Source organism: Trichosurus vulpecula, chromosome 3 (genome assembly GCF_011100635.1).
Source record: "Trichosurus vulpecula isolate mTriVul1 chromosome 3, mTriVul1.pri, whole genome shotgun sequence".
Lineage (NCBI taxonomy): Eukaryota > Metazoa > Chordata > Mammalia > Diprotodontia > Phalangeridae > Trichosurus > Trichosurus vulpecula.
Genome location: NC_050575.1, coordinates 316,348,846 through 316,369,324, shown reverse-complemented (window position 1 = coordinate 316,369,324; position 20,479 = coordinate 316,348,846). Strand labels below are relative to the sequence as shown.

The 20,479-nt window shown below is 39.5% G+C and overlaps 1 protein-coding gene across 1 annotated transcript in view; it reads right to left on the bottom strand.

The window, feature by feature from the left end:
• ANTXR1 (ANTXR cell adhesion molecule 1) overlaps positions 1-20,479 on the bottom strand; it is a 309,492-nt gene that overhangs the window by 228,332 nt on the left and 60,681 nt on the right. The window contains exons 7-8 of the mRNA XM_036751470.1: positions 10,626-10,694; positions 6,613-6,693 (exon numbers count right to left, since the gene is read on the bottom strand). Of these exons, the coding sequence (XP_036607365.1) occupies positions 6,613-6,693; positions 10,626-10,694 (150 nt within the window). The remainder of the gene's footprint in view (positions 1-6,612; positions 6,694-10,625; positions 10,695-20,479) is intronic.

Below are 20,479 nucleotides of genomic sequence, written 5' to 3'. Positions count from 1 at the left end.
GGGACCAAAAAGATTTATGAATTGCTCATGGTCACATGTTGGGCAGCATCTTCTCTTGCTCCGAGGGCCCTGAAGATCTCTCAATTGTCCCATTTTTGAAATCTATAATTTACTGAGCTTATTTTTTCTGAATCAAAAAACAGAAACAAGTGTAAGTAAAAAATAATACCCCACTAAATTCCCAAATGAGTCATTGAAATATAAAGGATCATAACATGAAAAAATTATTGGAATTTTCAGGTTTCAGAACTTTTCAAAATTATAGGAGTTACTTTTCAGATGTATGGTTACGAGGATGATTCTTAACCAAACAAATAATAAAAGCCATCAAAAAAATAAAATTTGACAATGTTAGTTATGTAAAATAAAAATATTTGTACAATGATGTGACTACTGAGTTAGAAAATATTTGCATCAAATAGATTTTTAAAGAATCTAATACCCAAATTACTAAAGAATGGCTGCAAATATATGTGACCAGAGTCATTCCTCTAATAGATAGTCAAAGGATATGAACAGTTTTCAACAGGAGAAATGCAAACTATAAACAACCAAAGAAAGAATACTTCAAATTGTTATTAATGAAAGGAATGAAAATTAAAATAACTCTGAGATTTTTCCCACACATTAAATTGGCAAAGATAATAAAAGACAAAAATAGTCAACATTGTAGAAGCACCGGGAACACAGACACATTGATATACTAGGGGAGGAACTGTAAATTGTTGCAAGTGTTGTAGAAAATAATTTGTGATTTTATGACAAAGTCATTAAAGTATTCATACTTTTGACCCAGTCATCCCACTATTGGGCATCCATTCCAAGCACTTATATAATATAGTGGACAAAGTACTGACCCTGGAGTCATAAAAACCTGAGCTCAAGGCCTACCTCAGACATTTAGATTTGTGACCCGGGGCAAGTCATTTAACCTGTTTCCTTATCCGTAATACGGGCATAATAATAGCACATATATCCCTGTTTGGCTGTGAGAATAAAATTAGATGGTATTTGTAAAAATGGTTTGCAAATTTTAAGGCAATACATAAATGCTAATCCTCATCATTATGCTAATATAATAATACCAATATACTAATAACATAATAATTGTACAATATACTAATATGTAGTATATTAATATATACTGCATATATAGTACATATGGTATAAATAGTAATATGGTATACTATATTAATATATAATATACTATTAGTATAATATACTACTATGATTATTATTATCCCAAGCAAGTCAAAGACAAAAATAAAGGTGCTGTATAAATCAAAATATTAGTAACAGCATCTGTTGTGGAGGCAAAAACCAAAATAAAACAAAAGCAAGCCTCCACAAATCTACAAGTGGGTATCCACTGATTGAGGAATGAATGAACAAACTATGGTTTATTAAGGTAAGGGAATGCTTTCCCTTCCTTCCTTCCTTCCTTCCTTCCTTCCTTCCTTCCTTCCTTCCTTCCTTCCTTCCTTCCTTCCTTTCTTTCTTCCTTTCCTTCTTTCTTTCTTCCTTTCCTTCTTTCTTCCTTTCCTTCCTTCCTTCCTTTTTTCTTCCTTTCTTTTCCTTTCCTTCCTTCCTTCCTTCCTTCCTTCCTTCCTTCCTTCCTTCCTTCCTTCCTTCCTTCCTTCCTTCCTTTCTTTCATTCTTTTTCTTTCTTTCTTCCTTTCTTCTTTCCTTCTTTCTTTCTTTTTTGCTGTAGCACTGTCCTTTTTATAAATTGGCCAAGTGAATAGGAAACTCTTCCCCAAAATGACTCAAACTTTTGATTCCATAGATACCCTGGCACTAGTATTACTTACTTATAAAACTTCAGGACAGGAACCTTACAGATAATATATGGCTGATGTCAAACAGCTGTTTCACATGTGTGAAATGCTATCAACAGGTGGGAGATAGGAACAGCTGAAGGTGATTCAAAAGAACTGAGAAGTCAGGGAGAAGAGGTAGGACTAGTGCCACACCCAAGAGTCCAAAGGGACTCTGACATGATAATAACTAATAATGGTTAGTATTTATATAGCTCTTTAATTTTCTATAAAGTGCTTTACATGTTTACTCATCTGACCATCACAATAACCCTGTGAGGTAGGTGCTATTATAATCTCACTTTTACAAATGTGGGAAATGAGGCAGAGAGATGTTAAGTGACATGCCCAATGTCAAGCAGCTAGTAAACGCCTGAGACAGAATTTGAACTCGGGATCTCTTGACTCTCTCTGCTGTGTCATCTAGCTGCTGTGGTCACACTGAAGGGGTCAAATTAGAAACGTATCTCTTTATATAAGCTCAAGCCTTTTAAAACAATCATTTTCTTGAAGCTCTTAGCCTCTTCCATATTTTCTTATTTGATTCATTGGGCCCTAATTTTTCCTCATTGCTGATGATCTTCCAAGAATTTAATAAATCTGCTGCCTTTGAATCCTGCTCATTTATCTTATGTTATCTGCTCTGATCACAGAACAAATCATTGAAGGACATATTTCTTGCTTCTGGCCCCTCAAGAAAGAAGACAATACTATCACAGATTGCTCCACTCAAACTAGGCATGTATCTCATGCACTATCATTCAGTCCCTGCCCCCAGGTCAGACCTATCAAATGGGAGCCAATATAATCTTGACTTTTGTTGTTATTATTGAGTCATTCAGTCATGTCCAACTCTCTGTGACCCCATTTGGGGTTTTCTTGGCAAAGATACTGGAATGGTTTGCCATTTTCTTCTCCAGTTCATTTTACAGATGAAGAAACTGAGGTAAACAGGGTTAAGTGACTTACTTGCCGAGGGTCACACAGCTAGTAAGTGTTTGAGGCCAGATTTGAACTTGAATCTTCCTGATTCCAGGCCTGTCGCTCCATGCACTATGCCACCAACTAAGCTGCCCAACTCCAGGCTTACTCCAGACTAATTCCTCTGCATTAGTTACAAGTGACATGCTCACATTACACATCCAAGGTATCTCACTACTTGGACCAGGTAGTGGCTCTAGGGGTCTGCTCCTCTGAGAGAAGGTTTCTACCTTGTGAGAGAAAACTGTGGGCCTCGATCAATAATAAATAATTCAAATTTCTGAAGTGTTTTTAGATTCATAAAGCATTTTCCTCATCTATGAGGTAAAAATTATTATTGGCCTCGTTTTATAAAAGAGGAAATTGAAACTCAGTTGCAATGACTGCTTGTGGTCACATTGCTAGTAAGTTTAGATACAAGAGTTAACACCAAATCCAACTCGGTAGGTATCTGGGTAAAATTCGTCAGCCAAGCTGTTGATCTCTCAGGTTCCATCCCCCATGGGAAAATGTTTATGGATTTCTATACCTAGAGGTTTCATACCAGTTACTAAAAAAAAATAGCTTTTCCTGGTCTTTCAATTGATAGAGCAGGCCCACTCTGGCTATGTCCCCATCCGACAGGGAACGGATTAGGCTTAAGAAATGCCTAGCTGCATCACGGAAAGAATTCTGAGCTGTATGTGATGAATGCCTTTACAGAGTCAGCCAGCAATCAAATCAGCTAACCAGAGCAATTGGCCCTGGTGGAGGTTGAGGGCCTGAGGGTAGAGCAGGAGTGGGGAACCTGCAGCCTTCTACGTCCTTGGTGTGGCCTTTTGAATGAGTCCAAGTTTTACAGAACAAATCCTTTTATTAAAGGGATAGTTTGGAGTCAGTCAAAGGGACACACTTGAGGACCTAGAGGGCCTCATGTGGCCTCAAGGCCCTCAGGTTCCCTGCCCCTGGAGTAGTGTTTTTGAAGTGGAAGTGGGTTCTGATTAACCAATTTGACAAAGAGCTATTGGAGTAGGTGAAAGGTGAATTGGCCTGAGTGAATTTGACCCTACAGGGCTTCATTAAACAGTGAACCTGGATTAATACCCACCTCAGATCACTACTGCATTGAATACAGGTTCACCAAATGGTTCTCTCCAAGCATCAGCCCAACGTGTATTCAGAAGAACCCACTGCAGCTCTTGGAGTTGCAATAGAAGGGGACACCCTTCAGTTAGGTCTGGTGTCTCTCTAAAAGAGGTGTGTTTATAATAAAATTCACCATTAGTAGTAACACCTTGGAGGCAGGCAAATGGGGCTTGTTCTGTGACCCTAGGCAAGTCACTTGACCTCTGCCCATCTCAGTTTCCTCATATGTAAAATGGGACTATCCCCATTTTATGCCCAGCCCACAGGGTTGTTGTGAGGATCTAATGAGATATTTGCAAAGCACAGAGCCATAATAGGTGCTATATATTTAAATGCCTGATGATGACGATGATGAGAAACAGAAAGGGCTCTGCAATGAAGGGGTCCTCATCTGAACGAATTTTTCCCCTTCCTGTAATCAGTCTACATCATCAGTTAGGAATGGAGCAGCAGCTTTTTTGAGGCCCGCTAGTGGAAGACACCCTAGATCCCAAGGTCTGCTCTTCCACCTGGATGACCTCAGGATAACCAATTCTCCTTTCTGTGCCTCAGCTCCCCCTTCTTGAAAATTGGTTTACTTCTCTTGCCTTCTGCAGGTGTCAGGACATGTGAAAAAAGACCGGGGGAAGTGAGCGAACAGTGACCACAATGTGCATCAACTGTGTGACGTGGCAGTCACACACAGCAGCAGTTAAAAACTGACTTTCACATAGTACTTTAAGGTTCTTAAAGTATTGTTTGCACACTAATTGGAGCCTCCCATGAGTCCTAGGGGTATTCTTAGCCTCATGGTCATACAATGTCAGAGGCAAGATATGAACCCTTGTCTTCTTCACTCCAAGTCTAGCATTTTATCCACTACACCACCCTGCCAAAAAAAGCAAACAAACAAAAATCTAATGTAACTTTACATTGCACTAGAGCCAGGGTGGGGGAACCTGTGGCCCTGAGGCAACTAGACGCTTAGGAGTCCAGGTCAAGACCAAGGTAGGGGATTGTACTGTTGCATTTGGCTTTATCAAGCCACCTTTTGGGCAGGATAAAGAGCTCATCTGGAAAAAGATAATTAGGATGGCGAGGGGGAGACTTGAAAATGTGCTGATGAAGAAACTTGGTATGGCAGGAGGAAGGGCATTGGGGTAAGGGAGCAGAGACCTGACAGTTGCATTTAATTACTTAAAAGGCTATATTGTATGGAAGAATTATATTTACTCAGTCCAGAATCCTAGAGCCTAAGAAGTCTCCAAAAAGGAAAAACTGGCCATGGTTCTGTCCCAGAACCTGGAGGCAAAGGCCAGGGCTCTTCTGTATTTCATTAGACAGCTGCTAGGAGGATTCTGGGTTGCCAACTGAGAATCTTTCAAATTGGCACCCATGAATATTCCAATAGAACTGGAGGTGCTGGCTCGAGGTTTACAGAATGTTGAAAGGGAGGCCATAACCATACGTTGTCCCATTTGCCATGCAGCATAAATAAAGTAAAATAAAACCAAAAGGAGAGTGAGCTTGTGCAAGTGGGACAATTTTGGCTCTCAGTAAACAAAGGCTATAGAGGCAGGATTATAAACCTGGAACCATTGCTGGATTAGAAATTTGAATTCCTCCCATTTGAGTGGGCTACCCTTCTCTGCACCAGAATAACAAGGCTAACATACCTCGGATGAACAGGATTAAAGCTTCATCCATGTGGCTGAAATGGAAGCTTACCTGGAAGTCCTAACTGGCTGATGGGACCTCCAGTTTAGCGGTGCACAGGGGAGATAGAGCATTGTAGTCAGTGAAGACAGCCAGGCACTTGGTGTTATATGGTCTTAGGTTGAGTCCCAATTTTGTTAACTAGCTGTGGGACCCTGGGCAGATGACTTAACACCTGAGCTCCAGCTTGCTCCTCTGTGAAATGGGGCCAGTGATGATAGCACTACTTTCCTTTCAGCCTTGTGGTGAGAAAGGGCCTTTGTGAACCTTGGAGAATCACAGAAATGGTAGTTATTATGACCAGATGGCCAAAGCTAGGTGGCACAGGGGATAGAGCGCTGGGCCTAGAGTCAGGAAGACTCATCTTCCTGAGTGCAAATCTGGCCTCTGACACCAGCTGTGTGACCCTGAGTAAGTCACTCAATCCTGTTTGCCTCAGTGTCCTCACCTGTAAAATGAGTTGGAGAAAGAAATGGCAAACCGCTCCAGTATCTTTGCCAAGAAAACCCCAAATGGGGTCACAGAGAGTTGGATGTGACTGAAAGGACTGACCAGCAGCAACAATAACCATTTTCTGCTAGGAATGCTGAGATCAGCCAATGGAAACTAAGAATCCAAACCATCGCTTTGCAAGAGTTCCAGAGCAAACTCTGCATCTGGACAACTGCTAGGAGCATTCTAAACATTATGCTTTCCATTCTTTTCTGTTTTTAGGTCGTGGGGCAAAATTGCTACAGGAAAAGAAAAGGTAAGGGCGTGGGGGAAGGGAGAGGGAAAGGAGAAGGCAGACATCAAGGAAGCTGCAGGAAAAGAAGACTGAAGCAAACCCTTACACCTTTTAATTCTTAGTCTATCAAGAAATGCACCTTTCTTTACATTTTTTTTTAAAAAATCCAGCCTAACGATATAAAATCAAGATACGTAGAGGGCCAACCACCAACCTACCTGCCCTCTGCCCCAGTTCTCCGGTCTAAAGGGGAAGCATCATACTCACTGAGTCTATTATCCCTTGCAGAGCCTGAAAGCCATCATTTACAGGAAACACATGGTCCTTGCTGTCAGCGATTCGAGCCAGCTAAGAATACACAAACACATATGTGTCAGGTTTGGATGAAACTTTCTGGGAGAAGCAATGGCATTCAAGAGACCCGGACCCCTTTCAGAGTGATTGGAACCTGAGGCCGTCAGTGGCCCTCTGGGAACTAACCACAAAGCCATCAGTGATAATGAACTTACCAGGCAGGCCCTGGGGCAAAGTCAAGAGGGTTCTGCTCCAATTTTGACACTTGTTTTAATACTTTTCTCCTTGGGAGCAGAAGTAAAATGGCCTGTTTAGAGCAAAACTTGGTCTGACTTGATGTATTTATGGAGTTGGGAATAGGCCATTGGCTTATTTTTCTTCCATTCACCCGAATTCCCATTGGCAACTTTGATTCAACCGGATTCAAATTCCCTTTCAGAGCAGATTTTTAAAATAAATGTAGGTTTTGGTTTTTAAGAATATAGATGATTGGGGACCCTTTCCTTCCACCTAGAGGGAGTTAAGTCATTATAGGAACTGACTTAGAGAGCTTGAATGTTTCTGTTTGGCAGAGTATTGGGGTTAAGCAAAGAAAGAGACTAATCTGAATGACCTTGAGATTTCTATTATTCTAGCCTCCTGACTATCATGGACAATCAGATAACAGGACCCTGAACATTTATAGTAAAGTCCTTTTTTTTTTTTTTAGTGAATCTTCTGTTCTAGGTCTCATTTCTAGTCTTTGTACTTTTATGCTTCTCCTAGATAGCAGAATAAAAGGGGTTTTTAAAATCAAAATACTGTTCCCTTTGTTAGTACAGAAATGCATTGGGTGGATGGAATCAACTGGAAGTCAGGCTATAGCACCAAACCCAAAATTTCGAGCAGCCCTTCAGGAGAACGTAGAAAAACAGGAGAATTCAATTTCAAAACCTGAGCAAAGTGGGGACTGTTTATGAAATGTAATTTATCTAGCTATTAGGTCATAGGCTCTTAAAGTCAGGGACCATCTTACCTGTATTCATATCTTCAGTGTTTAGCATGGTGCTCGTCACATAATAAAATGCTTAAAAGTGCTTAAAATCATAAAATGCCTAAAAGCACTTTAAAATCCCTCTCTCTCTCTCTCCTTCCACCTCTCTTTTTCATCTCTCTCCTCTTTTTCTCCTGTCTCTCTCTTTTTCTTCTCTCCCTCCTCTTTCTCTCTTTTTCTCCTATCATTCTCCTTTTCTTCTCCCTCTCCCCTTCTCTATTTCTTTCTTTCTCTTTTCTTCTTCTTCTTCTTCTTCTTCTTCTTCTCCTCCTCCTCCTCCTCCTCCTACTCCTACTCCTCCTCCTCCTCCTCCTCCTCCTCCTCCTCCTCCTCCTCCTTCTTCTTCTTCTTCTTCTTCTTCTTCTTCTTCTTCTTCTTCTTCTTCTTCTTCTTCTTCTTCTTCTTCTTCTTCTTCTTCTCTCTGTCTCTGCCTCTCTCTCTCCCCTTCTCTCTTTCTATTCTTCTTATTCTCCTCCTCCTCCTCCTTCTCCTCCTCTTTCTCCTCCTTCTCCTCCTCCTCCTCCTCCTTCTCCTCCTCTTTCTCCTCCTCCTCCTCTCCCTGTCTCTTTCTGTCTCTGTCTCTCTCTCTCTCTGTCTCTCTCTCTGTTTCTCTCTGTCTCTCTCTCTGTCTCTCTTCTCTCTCCCTCCTGCCTCCATTCTTAAAGTATTCCCCAATGCAAGATCTTTTTAGGAGCTGGAGTCCTCCATGACAGAAACTGGACACCTAAATAAAAGGGCCAATTTTTAGTTACCTTTTGGTGCTCTCTCCACTATAAAAGTATGTTACTGTAGGAAGAGTATTATATTTGGAGTCAGGGGACCTGGGCTCTGGTCCTGGTTTTCTCATTTAGTTTGCTCATTGGCAGGTCCTCATCTAGGCCACATGAGTCAGCTCCTCATCAGTAGAGGCAGAAGGATGGGTTAGAGTTCTTAATCTGGGGGCCATGAACTTGGGGGAAAAATGCATCTCTATTTTCATTAAACCTCCAACTGAAAGCTAGCATTTCCTTCAATTATAAAGGTAGGCAACAAACATTATTTTGAGAAGGCGTCCATCCATAGGCTTTCCCCAGATGCCAACACAGTCTATGATACCACAAAAGTTAAGAGCTCTTAGACTGGATGTTCTCGAAGGTCCCTTCAGCCTTTAAATCAGTCATCCTGGCTACCTAGATTTCAATTGGGATTCTATTCTGCTCATTACCTAATGTGGGGGAAATGCCTCAGCCTTCTCCCAACTCTTATGGCCGTCTTGATTGCTGGCTATTTCCCCGGTCATTTCATGACTGATCAATTGACTTGTGTAATTCCTGTATATTGTCTGGTTGCCCTTTGCCTAGTACATCCTATCTACTGGACCTTTTGCTTATAGGCTAAGAGGAGAGTAAAGCTGGAAGGAACCTTAGAGATTTCATCTAGTTTCCTCATTTTGCTGACTAATAATGAGGGCCAAATGGCTTGCCCAAGATGGAATCCCTAACGAGTCGGCAGAGCCTGAATAGGAATCTATGTTCTTTGAGACTAAATCCAATGTACTTTTTGCTATACCACTCTGACTTCCAATATTTATATACTTGATTTTGATCACTTCTCTAGCCTCTGATTACTATCTGCCCATATTTGTCGCTACTTTCCTGGTCACATCTTCCTTATTAGTCTCCTGCATTAGCTAGTCCACCCCACCCCTATGTACCATATCGCCCCTTGTTAGTCAGGCTTCCCATTAAATTGTCTGAAATAATTCAGATCTGTTCTCAGAACTTGTGGGAATTCCAAAGCAACAATTCTAGTGGCCTCCAAAGATGTGATATACTGTAGCCCCACCCCACCTAATCTAGTCTTGACTATCCTTGTTTCTTTTCAAGTATTTCACACACAGTAGCCCCTGAGCTGTTCAATAAATTGAACTGTTCCTATGGACCAATGGAGCATCCCTCTCACTTCCTCCAGCTCTAATATGAGCTAGGCTCAAGAATTTTCTGTTTCCCTTATGTGATTATAGCTGGCAGGTTATCAGGGGTATGCTGAAGTCTTCAGCCCAGTGATAAGGCTCTCCCAGCAGCAGCTGCCCACTACCCAGGAGTGCTAGACCAGCAGCTGATGGAAACCCCAGCCCTTCTTTCGATCACTTGTATTAGCAAGGTGATAAACAAAACAGCAATGATAATTGTGAATATGCCCACAGATTTAGATTTTAAATGAACCTGAGGATGAGAAGGCCTTCTGATAGCTCTCTTGCCTAGACTTTAACCTCGTTGGGCCTCAGTTTCCTCATCTGTAAAATGAGAGAATTGTATTGGCTGGCCTCCAAGGTCCCTTCCAGGACCAGAGCTATGATTTTTACTATTCTATGTGCATGATTTATACTTAATACAGTATTCATCAGTACTCATGATTTAGGAATCATAACACACACACACACACACACACAAATTCCTCCTTAACATATCTGAAAGGTGCCAAATCAAAAGAAGCAAGCACCATGTAATGCCAGGCTCCATACTGGTTGTTCTCACTTTTCTTTCTCCACAATATTTTCATTTATTTAACTGCTTATATTCTAGTAATATAGTTTTGCTGGTATGGGTGCTCCTTTCACTGACATAGACCTCAACCCCTCTATACCTTAGTGGATACTTTAAAGAGTTGCTGTGACTAGAAATGTCCATCACCTAGGGGCCAGCCCTCTGGTGATGAGCCTTTCAGCACTTAGCTAGGCTGATCCTTGGAGGACAGACACACAGTCCATTGCCAGGGCCATACCCAAAGACTTTCCAGCTTGGTAGGACCTGTCAGGGCTTGTGCTCCACTGACATGGCTTTCAAAAATCCAAGGCCATATCCATGCTGTGATGAAACATAGGAGCAGGGTTTTAGTGGAGGCAGCTTCCTGTGGAAGCATTTAAAATAGCTCTTTCCTACCAGTTACAGTCTGTGAAAACCACTGGTCATACCTGGGTTTCATTGAAATCTTTTACCCCAACACAGTAGACAGTTGCACCCAAGTCTCGAGATCTGTTAGCCTAGGAGGAGAAGAGAAAGAAATCAGATTAGAAAGGGAAGAAGGCCACAGAACTCAATTGATTAAAAACAAATGAAGCAACTTAAATATTCCAGAACAGTTTGAATTTTCCATATTTTCATATTACATTTTAATCTGATAAAATTTTGTTTCTGCTAAGCAGCCAACCGCTTTTCAGATGTCAGGATAAACTTTTCTTTGCCAATATAGATATATAATGACAACAGCCTCGTTTTTCTAGTTATTTAAAGTTTATCAGGCATATTTCCCACAATTGCCCTGTGAAGTAGGCAGTGCAAAAAATATTCTGATTTTACAGATGGAGAAAACGTGGTTCAGAAGGCCGCATTATTTGCTAAAGGCTTCTGACCCCAAGTTCACTGATCTTCAATTGCACCATGATACAGCTCACAAGGTGAAATCAGGGGCCAGTTATCTATTGGGATAGGTATATTTTATTACAGTTCTGTCACTAAGCAATTTCATTTTAATCATTGTTTGATATTAATCTTTTTGAATTAAATATTCTGAATGGCCATACCAGGCCTAAATCACAAGATGGTTTCCTAAGATTAAAAAAAAATCCTGAAAATCCTTCTTCTTTAATAATTTTAAGTAATAAATGACAAAAGGGTGCCCTTGACCTTATTATTTATTTACTAACTTCCTTCACAAACCTTCTGCTCATCCATGCTAGATGGAATGAAAAGCTTTCAAAATGTAGAGACCTAGCAAAGGAGATCAATATCATGTGGGAACAGGATGAGTTGAATATCATCCCTGCTATCCCCTCTGCCACTGGTACTGTACTAAGGATGCTTTCAATAAGCTTACAGGATATGAGCTTAATTTTGTTCAAATACAAAAAGTAGTCATTTTGTTCATTTGTATCATCGTCCTTTGAATATTGAATAATAATAGCAGGATAGTGACTTTCTCTAGCTTAGTTTGGTGGACAGCTGATGCAGCAGATAGCGTGATGGACTTGGAGTCAGGAAAATTTGGGTTCAAATCCTGCCCCAGATACTTCTTAGCTGTGTGACCATGAGAGAGTTGGCCTCAATTTTCCCAGTCCGTAAAATGGGGATAATAATAGCACCTACCTCTCAGAGTTGTTCTGAGGATAAAAAGGGATAACATGTGTAAAGCACTGTGCGAAGCCCAAAACACTATACAAATGTTATTTGTTATTATTATTATTTCTATCTGAACCTAATTGAAATGTCCTCAAAGTCCATCACACATATCATAGGGAAGGTAGTATGGCAAAGTAAGGGAATCATATACAACACTGAAAGTGCTACAGTAGCTGTGAAGGATGGATAGGAATCGTGTAACACGAGCCAATCAGTCCCTGGTTATATGACTGATGGGATTACCATCCCAATCAATCAATCAATCAGTAGGCACTTATTAGGTACCTACTATTGCCAGGTCCTGTGCTAGACCAAAACAACACAACTATTCCTATGAATCTCAGAAATAGATATAGGGATAGGAATACAAGATGGCTTTATTTGAAACCAATGCAGGGATCAGCTTGACACAAAATAAAGAGGGACAGACACATAATGACCAATCAGAAATACCAATACCCTGACTACTGGAAATTAGTACTAACCACTAAAGCAAACAGACCAAGCATATACGTGAAACAGAGCGAAGGCACAGCAACTTTCAAAGAGTATCGTAGCAAAGTTGGAAAGAGATCTCAACAGTTATGATCAAGGGATTAATACTGCTTTTTGTCAGGGGTATCCACACCTCCAAATTATATAGTAATGCATTACTGACAAGTGAAGAGCTATCATAAAAACCAAAACAACTTCATCCCTAAGGTTAGATTAGATAAAATGAAAGATGAAGTTGAGGAGCTGACAAAATCTGAAGATGATAAATTTAAAGACTCCAAGGTCACTACAAATCTTCAGTGAATAAAACTTCCAAAATTATACCTAAAAATGAACCACATTGCTCAACTGATTTTTAAAAGATTTTGTTGTTCAGTCATTTGCAGTTGTATCTGACTCTTTGTTACTCCATTTGGGGTTTTCTTCACAGAAATGCTGGGGTGGTCTGCCATCCTTATCATTTTTACAGATGGGGAAACTGTAGTAAACAGGATTAAGTGACTTGCCCAGGGTGATAAGACCAGATTTGAACCCAGGAAGATGAGTCTTCTTGACTCTCTGCCCAGTACTCTATCCACTGAGCCACCTAGCTAGGTAGCATTTATGTAGTAGTTTGTAAAGCACTTTACAAATATTAAACTCCAGGAAATAGGTATTTTTATTATTATTATCCCCATCTTACAGATGAGGAAACTGAGGTAAACAGAGGTTAAGTGACAAACCGTGAGTGTCTGAGAATGAATCTGAACTCAGATTTTCCTGACTCCAGGTCCAGAGTTCTAACCCCTGAGCCACTGAGCTGCAGGGAGATGAGAATACTTAGACTACAATTTCTCAAAAAATCTCTTTTTGAGTTTTATGCTATAAATCTAACTAAAACAAAGTATGCCAAAAATTATACCAAATTATGCCAACATAGTAATTCAAAGCAGTCAGTCATGCTATAACCACCATTAATCAAAACATTCCCTCACTGTATTTCACAGAAAGTGGAAAAAAATACCATTTTAGCACCTGCATAGAGCAATATATTTGAAAGCAAAGATGGTACCATAGAGGAATTTATACTAAAGACAGGAATCAAATACCACCATGACAGAAGTGATTTGACAGAGTTGAAGATGTGTTGAAGGACAAGGTAAGATACTTTAATGTACAATTGGTACACGTAGCAGAAAACTTGAATGCTTCTTAAAGGCAATGCTTCTTAATATTTCTTAAAGGCAAACAAAAAGAAACACCTGAAAAGAATTCAGGAAATCAAAGTATATTAGAAATTCCAAATTCCCTTAGCCAACAATTAAAAGGTCAAGATGTGAAAAAAGGAGTGAAAACAGTGCGAAGGACCACAGAAACAATTCAACTTCAATCAAAAACAGAGACTTGAGAAGTAAAGAAAGCAGGGGAGAACAGGGAATTCCCCCCCCCCCACCAAAGCCAGATGTGAAATATTTCTGAACATATAGATTGTTATATGAAGTCTCATCCAATAAAAATACTAATTAGACCAAACATTAAAAGGAAAACTTTCATACCATTAACATAATGAATGATGAAACAATTATATGAAGGTAGAATATGAAAATTCTAGCCTCTCTGCAAAGCTGGAAAGCAATGTAGCCATCTAAGATCCATAATTACCAGTTCAAATGCTTCACAGTGGTACATAAATTACTAGAAAGGCTGTTTACCAGCTCTTCTCAAACATAAACCTGATGCCACCAATCACAACACAAGTGATCTCTCCAAATAGAGACTGATTACTCTCCATGTCTATACTTTATATAAATATAGAATTTTGTGGCTTGCAAAGCACTTTACAAATATCTCATTTGATCCCCACAGCAGCCCTGGGAGGTCTGTGCTATTATAATCCTCATTTTACAGATATGAAAACTGAGGCAGATAGTAAAAATTATTCACTGCCTTCTTTTACAGATGAGGAAACATATGACTTGTCATAATTTACACAACTAATAAATGAGATAGACTAGACTTGAATGCAGGTCTTCTGACTCTAGGTCCAGAACATTACCCACTGTACTACCTAGCCGCCTCATTCATAGTTTATGTCATGAGAAAAACCTGTAAATACAAGAAAACACTAAATTGGCTAACATCAAAAAAGCTGAGCCAAAATAGTCACAGATGTACAAAGAGCAACTTATAGATTCAGGAATTATTAAACAAGCTGAATAGCAGGGTCATTACATATGCTTATTTTGTTGGTTATTGCAAAGACTTTGACCTAGTTTCATACTCATGACTTATTCAAGCACCATAAAATATGTAAAAAGTACCGAAGAGAGTGAGAACACTAATATATTTTATATCCACACGGAAAGCAGTTCTCTGTTTAAAACATACCACTGTAAGGTCTGGATAGAGGAAGAAAACAAATCCTAAATATGCATTATCTGGTTAAATGAACTGAAAACAAAACCTGGGAAGACTGGTTCACTATTGGAGAGACATTTAATGGTATTAACCGGAGATGTCCACATTGAGGAGTCAAGATAGAGGTTTATATGCACAGACTATAAGGAACTTATAGCCTCTTACAATTGAAACTGGGGTATAGTAGGAAGATCACTGGACTTAGCATCAGAGGCTTTCAGTTCAGCTCCCAGACTGGATATTTTCAAGTTGTGTGACATGGAACAATGAAACATGGAGCAATGCACAGAACCTTTCTGATTCAGTTTGCTTATCTTGTAAAATGAGGGTGTTAAACTCCGTAGTTTCTGAGGTCCCTTCTAATACTGTGGCCCTAACAAGGGAAAAGTGGCCTTAGGGATCCTAGTCTAACCAGTTTTCAGAAAAGGAAGCAGATCTACAGACTTCTGGACAGATGATCATCCAGTCTCTTCTTGAGCACCTTTAGGGGTAAGGAGCTCACATAATCATAGCATTTAGAGTTGGAAGAAACCTCAGTGTTCATCTGATCTAATCCACATCTGAAAGAAATCCCTATTATCACATACCAAACAAGCGGCTGTATCTCCTCTGCTGGAAGGCCCCCAGTGAGGGAGAGCCCCCTATCCTTCAGGCCAATTCATTCCACTTGGGACAATTAACATCAAGCTTACATCTGCCGCTTTTCAACTGCTATCATTGATCCTGATTTGCCTTCTGGGGCCAAATAGGAATAAATCTAATTTTTCTTACACATCATAGTCCTTTGAATACTTGAAGACCACCATTGTATTCCCTCTTAGTTTTTTCTTCTCCAGCTAAATATCCTTCAAAACACTCTTCATATGACCTAAACTCAAGGCCCTTCACGATTCTGGTTTCCTTCTCTCCTCTGAATGCTGTCCACCGTTCACCAGTGGTGCTCAGAATTGGCCGTCATATCTCAGCTCATGTCCACCCTTAATTCCTCAAAAGTTGTTTTTGGTTGAGTCAAACTTTAAACCTATCGAGTACCTATTCACTGGTCCTAATACTGACTTGGGGGTGGTAATCAAATGTTTTGACTACGTATTGCTCATTCTTTATGGTATAGTATTAACGGATTTGAGGTAGCTAGGTGGCACAGTGGTTAAAGCACCAGGCCTGGATTCAGGAACACCTGAGTTCAAATCTAGCTTTGGACACTTTCTAGCTATGTGACCCTGGGCAAATCACTGAGCTCCTATTTGCCTCAGATTCCTTATCTGTAAAATGGGGATAATAATAGCCCCTACCTTGCAGGGTTGTTGTGAGGACCAAATGATAATAATCTTCTAAAGTGCTTAGCATAGTGCCTGGCACATGATATATAAATGTTAGCTGTCATTATTATTATTATTATTACAATACGTAGCATAGTGCCTGGCATATAGTAAGTGATATATAAATTTTTTTTGGTTGTTCAGTCATTTTAGTTGTGTCTGACTCTTCATGACCCCATTTGGAGTTTTCTTGGCAGAGATACTGGACTGTTTGCCATTTCCTTCTCCAGCTCATTTTACAGATGAGGAAACTGAGGCAAACAGGGTTAGTGACTTGCCCAGGGTCACATAGCTAGTAAGTGTCTGAGGCCAGATTTGAACTCAGAAAGATGAGTCTTCCTTGATGCCCATATAAATGTTAGCCATTATTATTATTATTGTTTGAGTCAAAGTATTATAGTAGAAAGATCACTGGACTTGGAGAGATCTGTATTTGAACCTCCTACTTATTCGTTGAATGACCTTGGGCAAGTTATTCAACAACTCTGAATCTCAGTTTGGTCATCAAACAGGAAGACCTCATTAGGGTTGTGTCAAATGTCAAACAGGATGGTGGTGCTTCGTAAATTTTAAAACAGTAATTAGTGACTAGCTGTAATTAAGTAAAAAGCTAATCTTACTGAGTTTTTTAACCTAGCATATTTGGAGATACAGCCCCCAAGGTCATGCTCCATGGATATTATTATTAAAATGTAGCTACAGAGGAGACTCAGAGCATCACCCTTTGGTGTGAAATATGTATCTTTTATTTATCCAAAGGCTCTGTCTTCTGAATTACATGTTACTGGAATTTCAGTACTAGGAATAAGAAGACGACCTTATCTGGCACAGAACTGAGTTATAGCATATATTAAGTAAACATTTGTTGAATTCAATTGAAGAAAGTAATTGCCCCCATCTATAACAGCCTAGCCATGTTATAGCTTAACTTAGGGCTTATAAGTGTTGGTGGGATCATAAGATTTTAGAGTTGGGAAGAAACATTCTCATTTTACAAATTAGGATGCTAAGATGAAGACCAATTAAGTGTTTTCTCTTTTAGAATGCTAAGGTAATAAAATACCTTTGATGAGTCTTGCTTTTCAAATGTAATGGCAAGCAAAGTAGACTTTTTGTTATCTTTTGTTTCTTTTTGTTTGTTTGTTTCTTTGATTGAATCAAGAGTCTTTGACCTGCTTAAGAAACAAGGAAGCCTAGTTCACATGGGTTTGAGTCACATGGTTGTGATGCCCTCTGACCCTGAGAAGGGTATACAAGATCTGAGGTTGGTGTTTTGTTTTGGGGCTCTCACTCACTGGAACAGCGTTGTGTGATTTGACCAGACGAGACTCTGGGTAGTCATTGTTAAGAGCTCCCTGGCTTTGAAAACCCAGATGTTGGTGCTTCTCTTTTTGGTAACTATGTATGTGATGTCTTTATTAGACAAAGCCTGTCTGTTGATCTGTTGGTAGTTTCTGTTTGTATTTGCTCTGAAGTTCAGGGTACTGACTTTTTTCCCTGAACTAAGCGAATGACATGTATGTTTAATTAAACTGAGACTGTTAACCTTTCAAAGTTGCTTTCCTTAGAAAAGCAGATCAAAGAACCTGTGCTAGCAGCTCTTTTGTGTGCTCTTGTGGTTGGTCTTGTGTTAGTCTTTCACCTCCACAGCAGCTGCTAACAACATTGTTGTTACAACTTCACACCAGAAATAAGTAGCAGGTATTTAAATCTACACCTTCTGACTCCAAATCAAGTGCTCTCTCCCCTATACCATCACCATCATACTCCCACCTATACACAAAATTTGCCTTACTATGGTAATGACACTGGTGGTAACTACCATTTGACTGATTCAAAACCTTCCATAGATACCCCGACACACACACACATACACACACACACTGCCCACAGAACTAAATGTAATCTAGTCTCAGTCTACCTGTCCAAACTCCTCTCTTGCTATTCCCTAGTCTAGCCAAGCTACATGTGTGGTTAAGCAAGAGTGGAAATTTTGGGTTTTTATATTTTATTCCTTCTTTCCTCCATAAAGCATGCTTTTATTGGCATCTGGCATCCTGAATTTAATGTCTATACATGTGAAATAAATGAAATTCCTTTCTACCATGCCCTATGCAGAGATTTCTAGCAGGCAGCAATCTCTTTAATCTCCAGTCTTTTCCTCCTTGGGTTTTTATATTGGACTTTTGCTGTATCCAAACTAAGCTAAATTCAGTACCTACCACATAGGCAAGTTTTATCCTGAAAAATTTAAGCATATCATTTTCCAAATATTCAGGAAATGCATACCATATTAGTTCCCATATCATCTGTTTAGCTCCTAATACATATTTGGAACAAAATTTTGAAATATGTCTCCCTTAAATTGCTTTCTCCCTCCAGAATTAGAATTTTTAAAACATCTATCTGCTTTGAAATAAAAACCAGGTTGCCAACAGAGGTTTCTCTAGGCAGAATAAATTTTTGCTTGGGTATGAAAAAGTGTAAATTAAAGGAGCTGCCAGCTGTTTGTCAGTGGTCGGGATGAGTATGTTGGTCAGCACCCCTCCTCTATGTCTACCCAGTTTCATTTGCTCCATCTCCCTCCAAATCTCTGTGTTGCTCACCCACTTGCTCATCTGGTTTGAGAGTGACTTCACCCCATATCCACAATGAACTTCAGTCCTTTAAAGGAAACCTGAGCTAGGACTGTACCAAGTGTCTGTTCCTTCCTTTCTTTGGCTAAAACTTTGGCAAACTCCAAATCTAAAAAATCTAAAACTTGAAAAGAAAGGAATTCCTAAATGCAAGTTCCACATTTCAATCATGTGGTAAATTCCCTTCCTCACTACCATCCAAGTGTAGGCAATCTCATTTAAAGGGTGTTTTGCTTGCTCCAACAGAGCACTTATAGAAAACACAGGCTTGCTGATGTTCAATGTCATGCACTAGATTTCAATGAACTAGCTGTGCTACCAACTGCTGTAAAACTCTGGCTGAGTCACTGTTCCTAATTAAAGACTAAGATCTCAAAAATTAATGTAGGATGTGAAGGGTCGCTATGCACCAGGACCCACATTTTGGATTGATTTCTCTCCATTTCATTAAGTTAGGAGAAAGCAGAAGAAACTATGCAAGTCAATATGGCACCAATGTTTGGTTTTGGACAGAAAGAGACATTTATAATTTGTAAATCCTCCGGAGATCTATGGTACATGCTATACTGGCATGAAAGTTGATCTGGGAGCAGGCAAACTACTATCTGAGCACCAAATCTAGCCTGCACCTACTTCTGTACAGCCCACAAGTTAAAAATGGCTTTTCCATTTTTGAATAAAATTTTATGTTTTATTTGATTTTTTTTTACATTTTAAAATAAAACTTTAAAAAAAACCCTATTCTTAGCTCATAGGCTGTATGTACAAAAATAAGAAAGCCAGTCAGATTTGGCCCTTGGGCTGTATTTGCTGACCCCCAACCCACATCAAGCTATAGTTTCTATAGGTCTAAAACACAAAATTAAAAAAAAAAGAGGCAATGGGGTATAATGGAAAGGAGAGCAAATATAAATATCAAAAGATCTGTGTTTGATAGTAACTATATGACTCCAAGCAAGGCACTTTCTTTGTCTGGGTCTCATCCGTGAAATGGGGCTAATAATACTATTACCTTCTTCATAAGATTGTTGTGGTGGGCAGGGAAGCACTGTATAGATAGAAGCTGACATGGAGGATTATTTGCTCCAACACTGATTGATAGACAACTTTCTTGGAAAAGAAAATATTTTTCAAAAATCATAATGGATTTGGGGCGCAGGTATATACTTTTTGGGGAGGGAGACTTAAAAGACACCAGAGTTCTCAGAAATTGTGGAAATAACATCTAGCATTTTGCTAGAATAGAAATTACCACTAAATTTTCCTCAGAAAAGATTTAGCAAAATCTAAAATGGGCTTTAATAATCCTACTACTTGAAATGAAACAGAGTTGAGATAAGAATAGGTCCTTGCCCTCAAGGAGGTTACACTCTAGTAGAGAAGTCAGAGTCTAGTGTCTCTAGCTTCAGCTGGGCCTGTCTGGCACCCATTCTTTAAGGATTATCCAGTTCTCTACAGTCAGGCCTTTTGTTTTTAAAATCTTTCTGAATATTCTTTATCCTCAAGAAGATATATCAGATTCCATGCCATCTTGGGGAGTGGGGTGGGGGGAGGGAGGGAAGAAAATCTGGAACTCAAAATTATGTAGAACCAAGTGTTGTAAACTAAAAATAAAAAAAAATCAGAAAAAGAGATTCCTTATCCTCTTCAAATACTAAATATAGTCAGTCATTTAATACACATTTATTAGTACTTATTATGTACCAGGCACTGCTAAGGGGTGAGGATACACAGAAAGGTAAAAGATCTTCCCTACCTTCTAGGAGCTCACAGTCTAATGGGAGACAGAACGTGAAAAGCAAC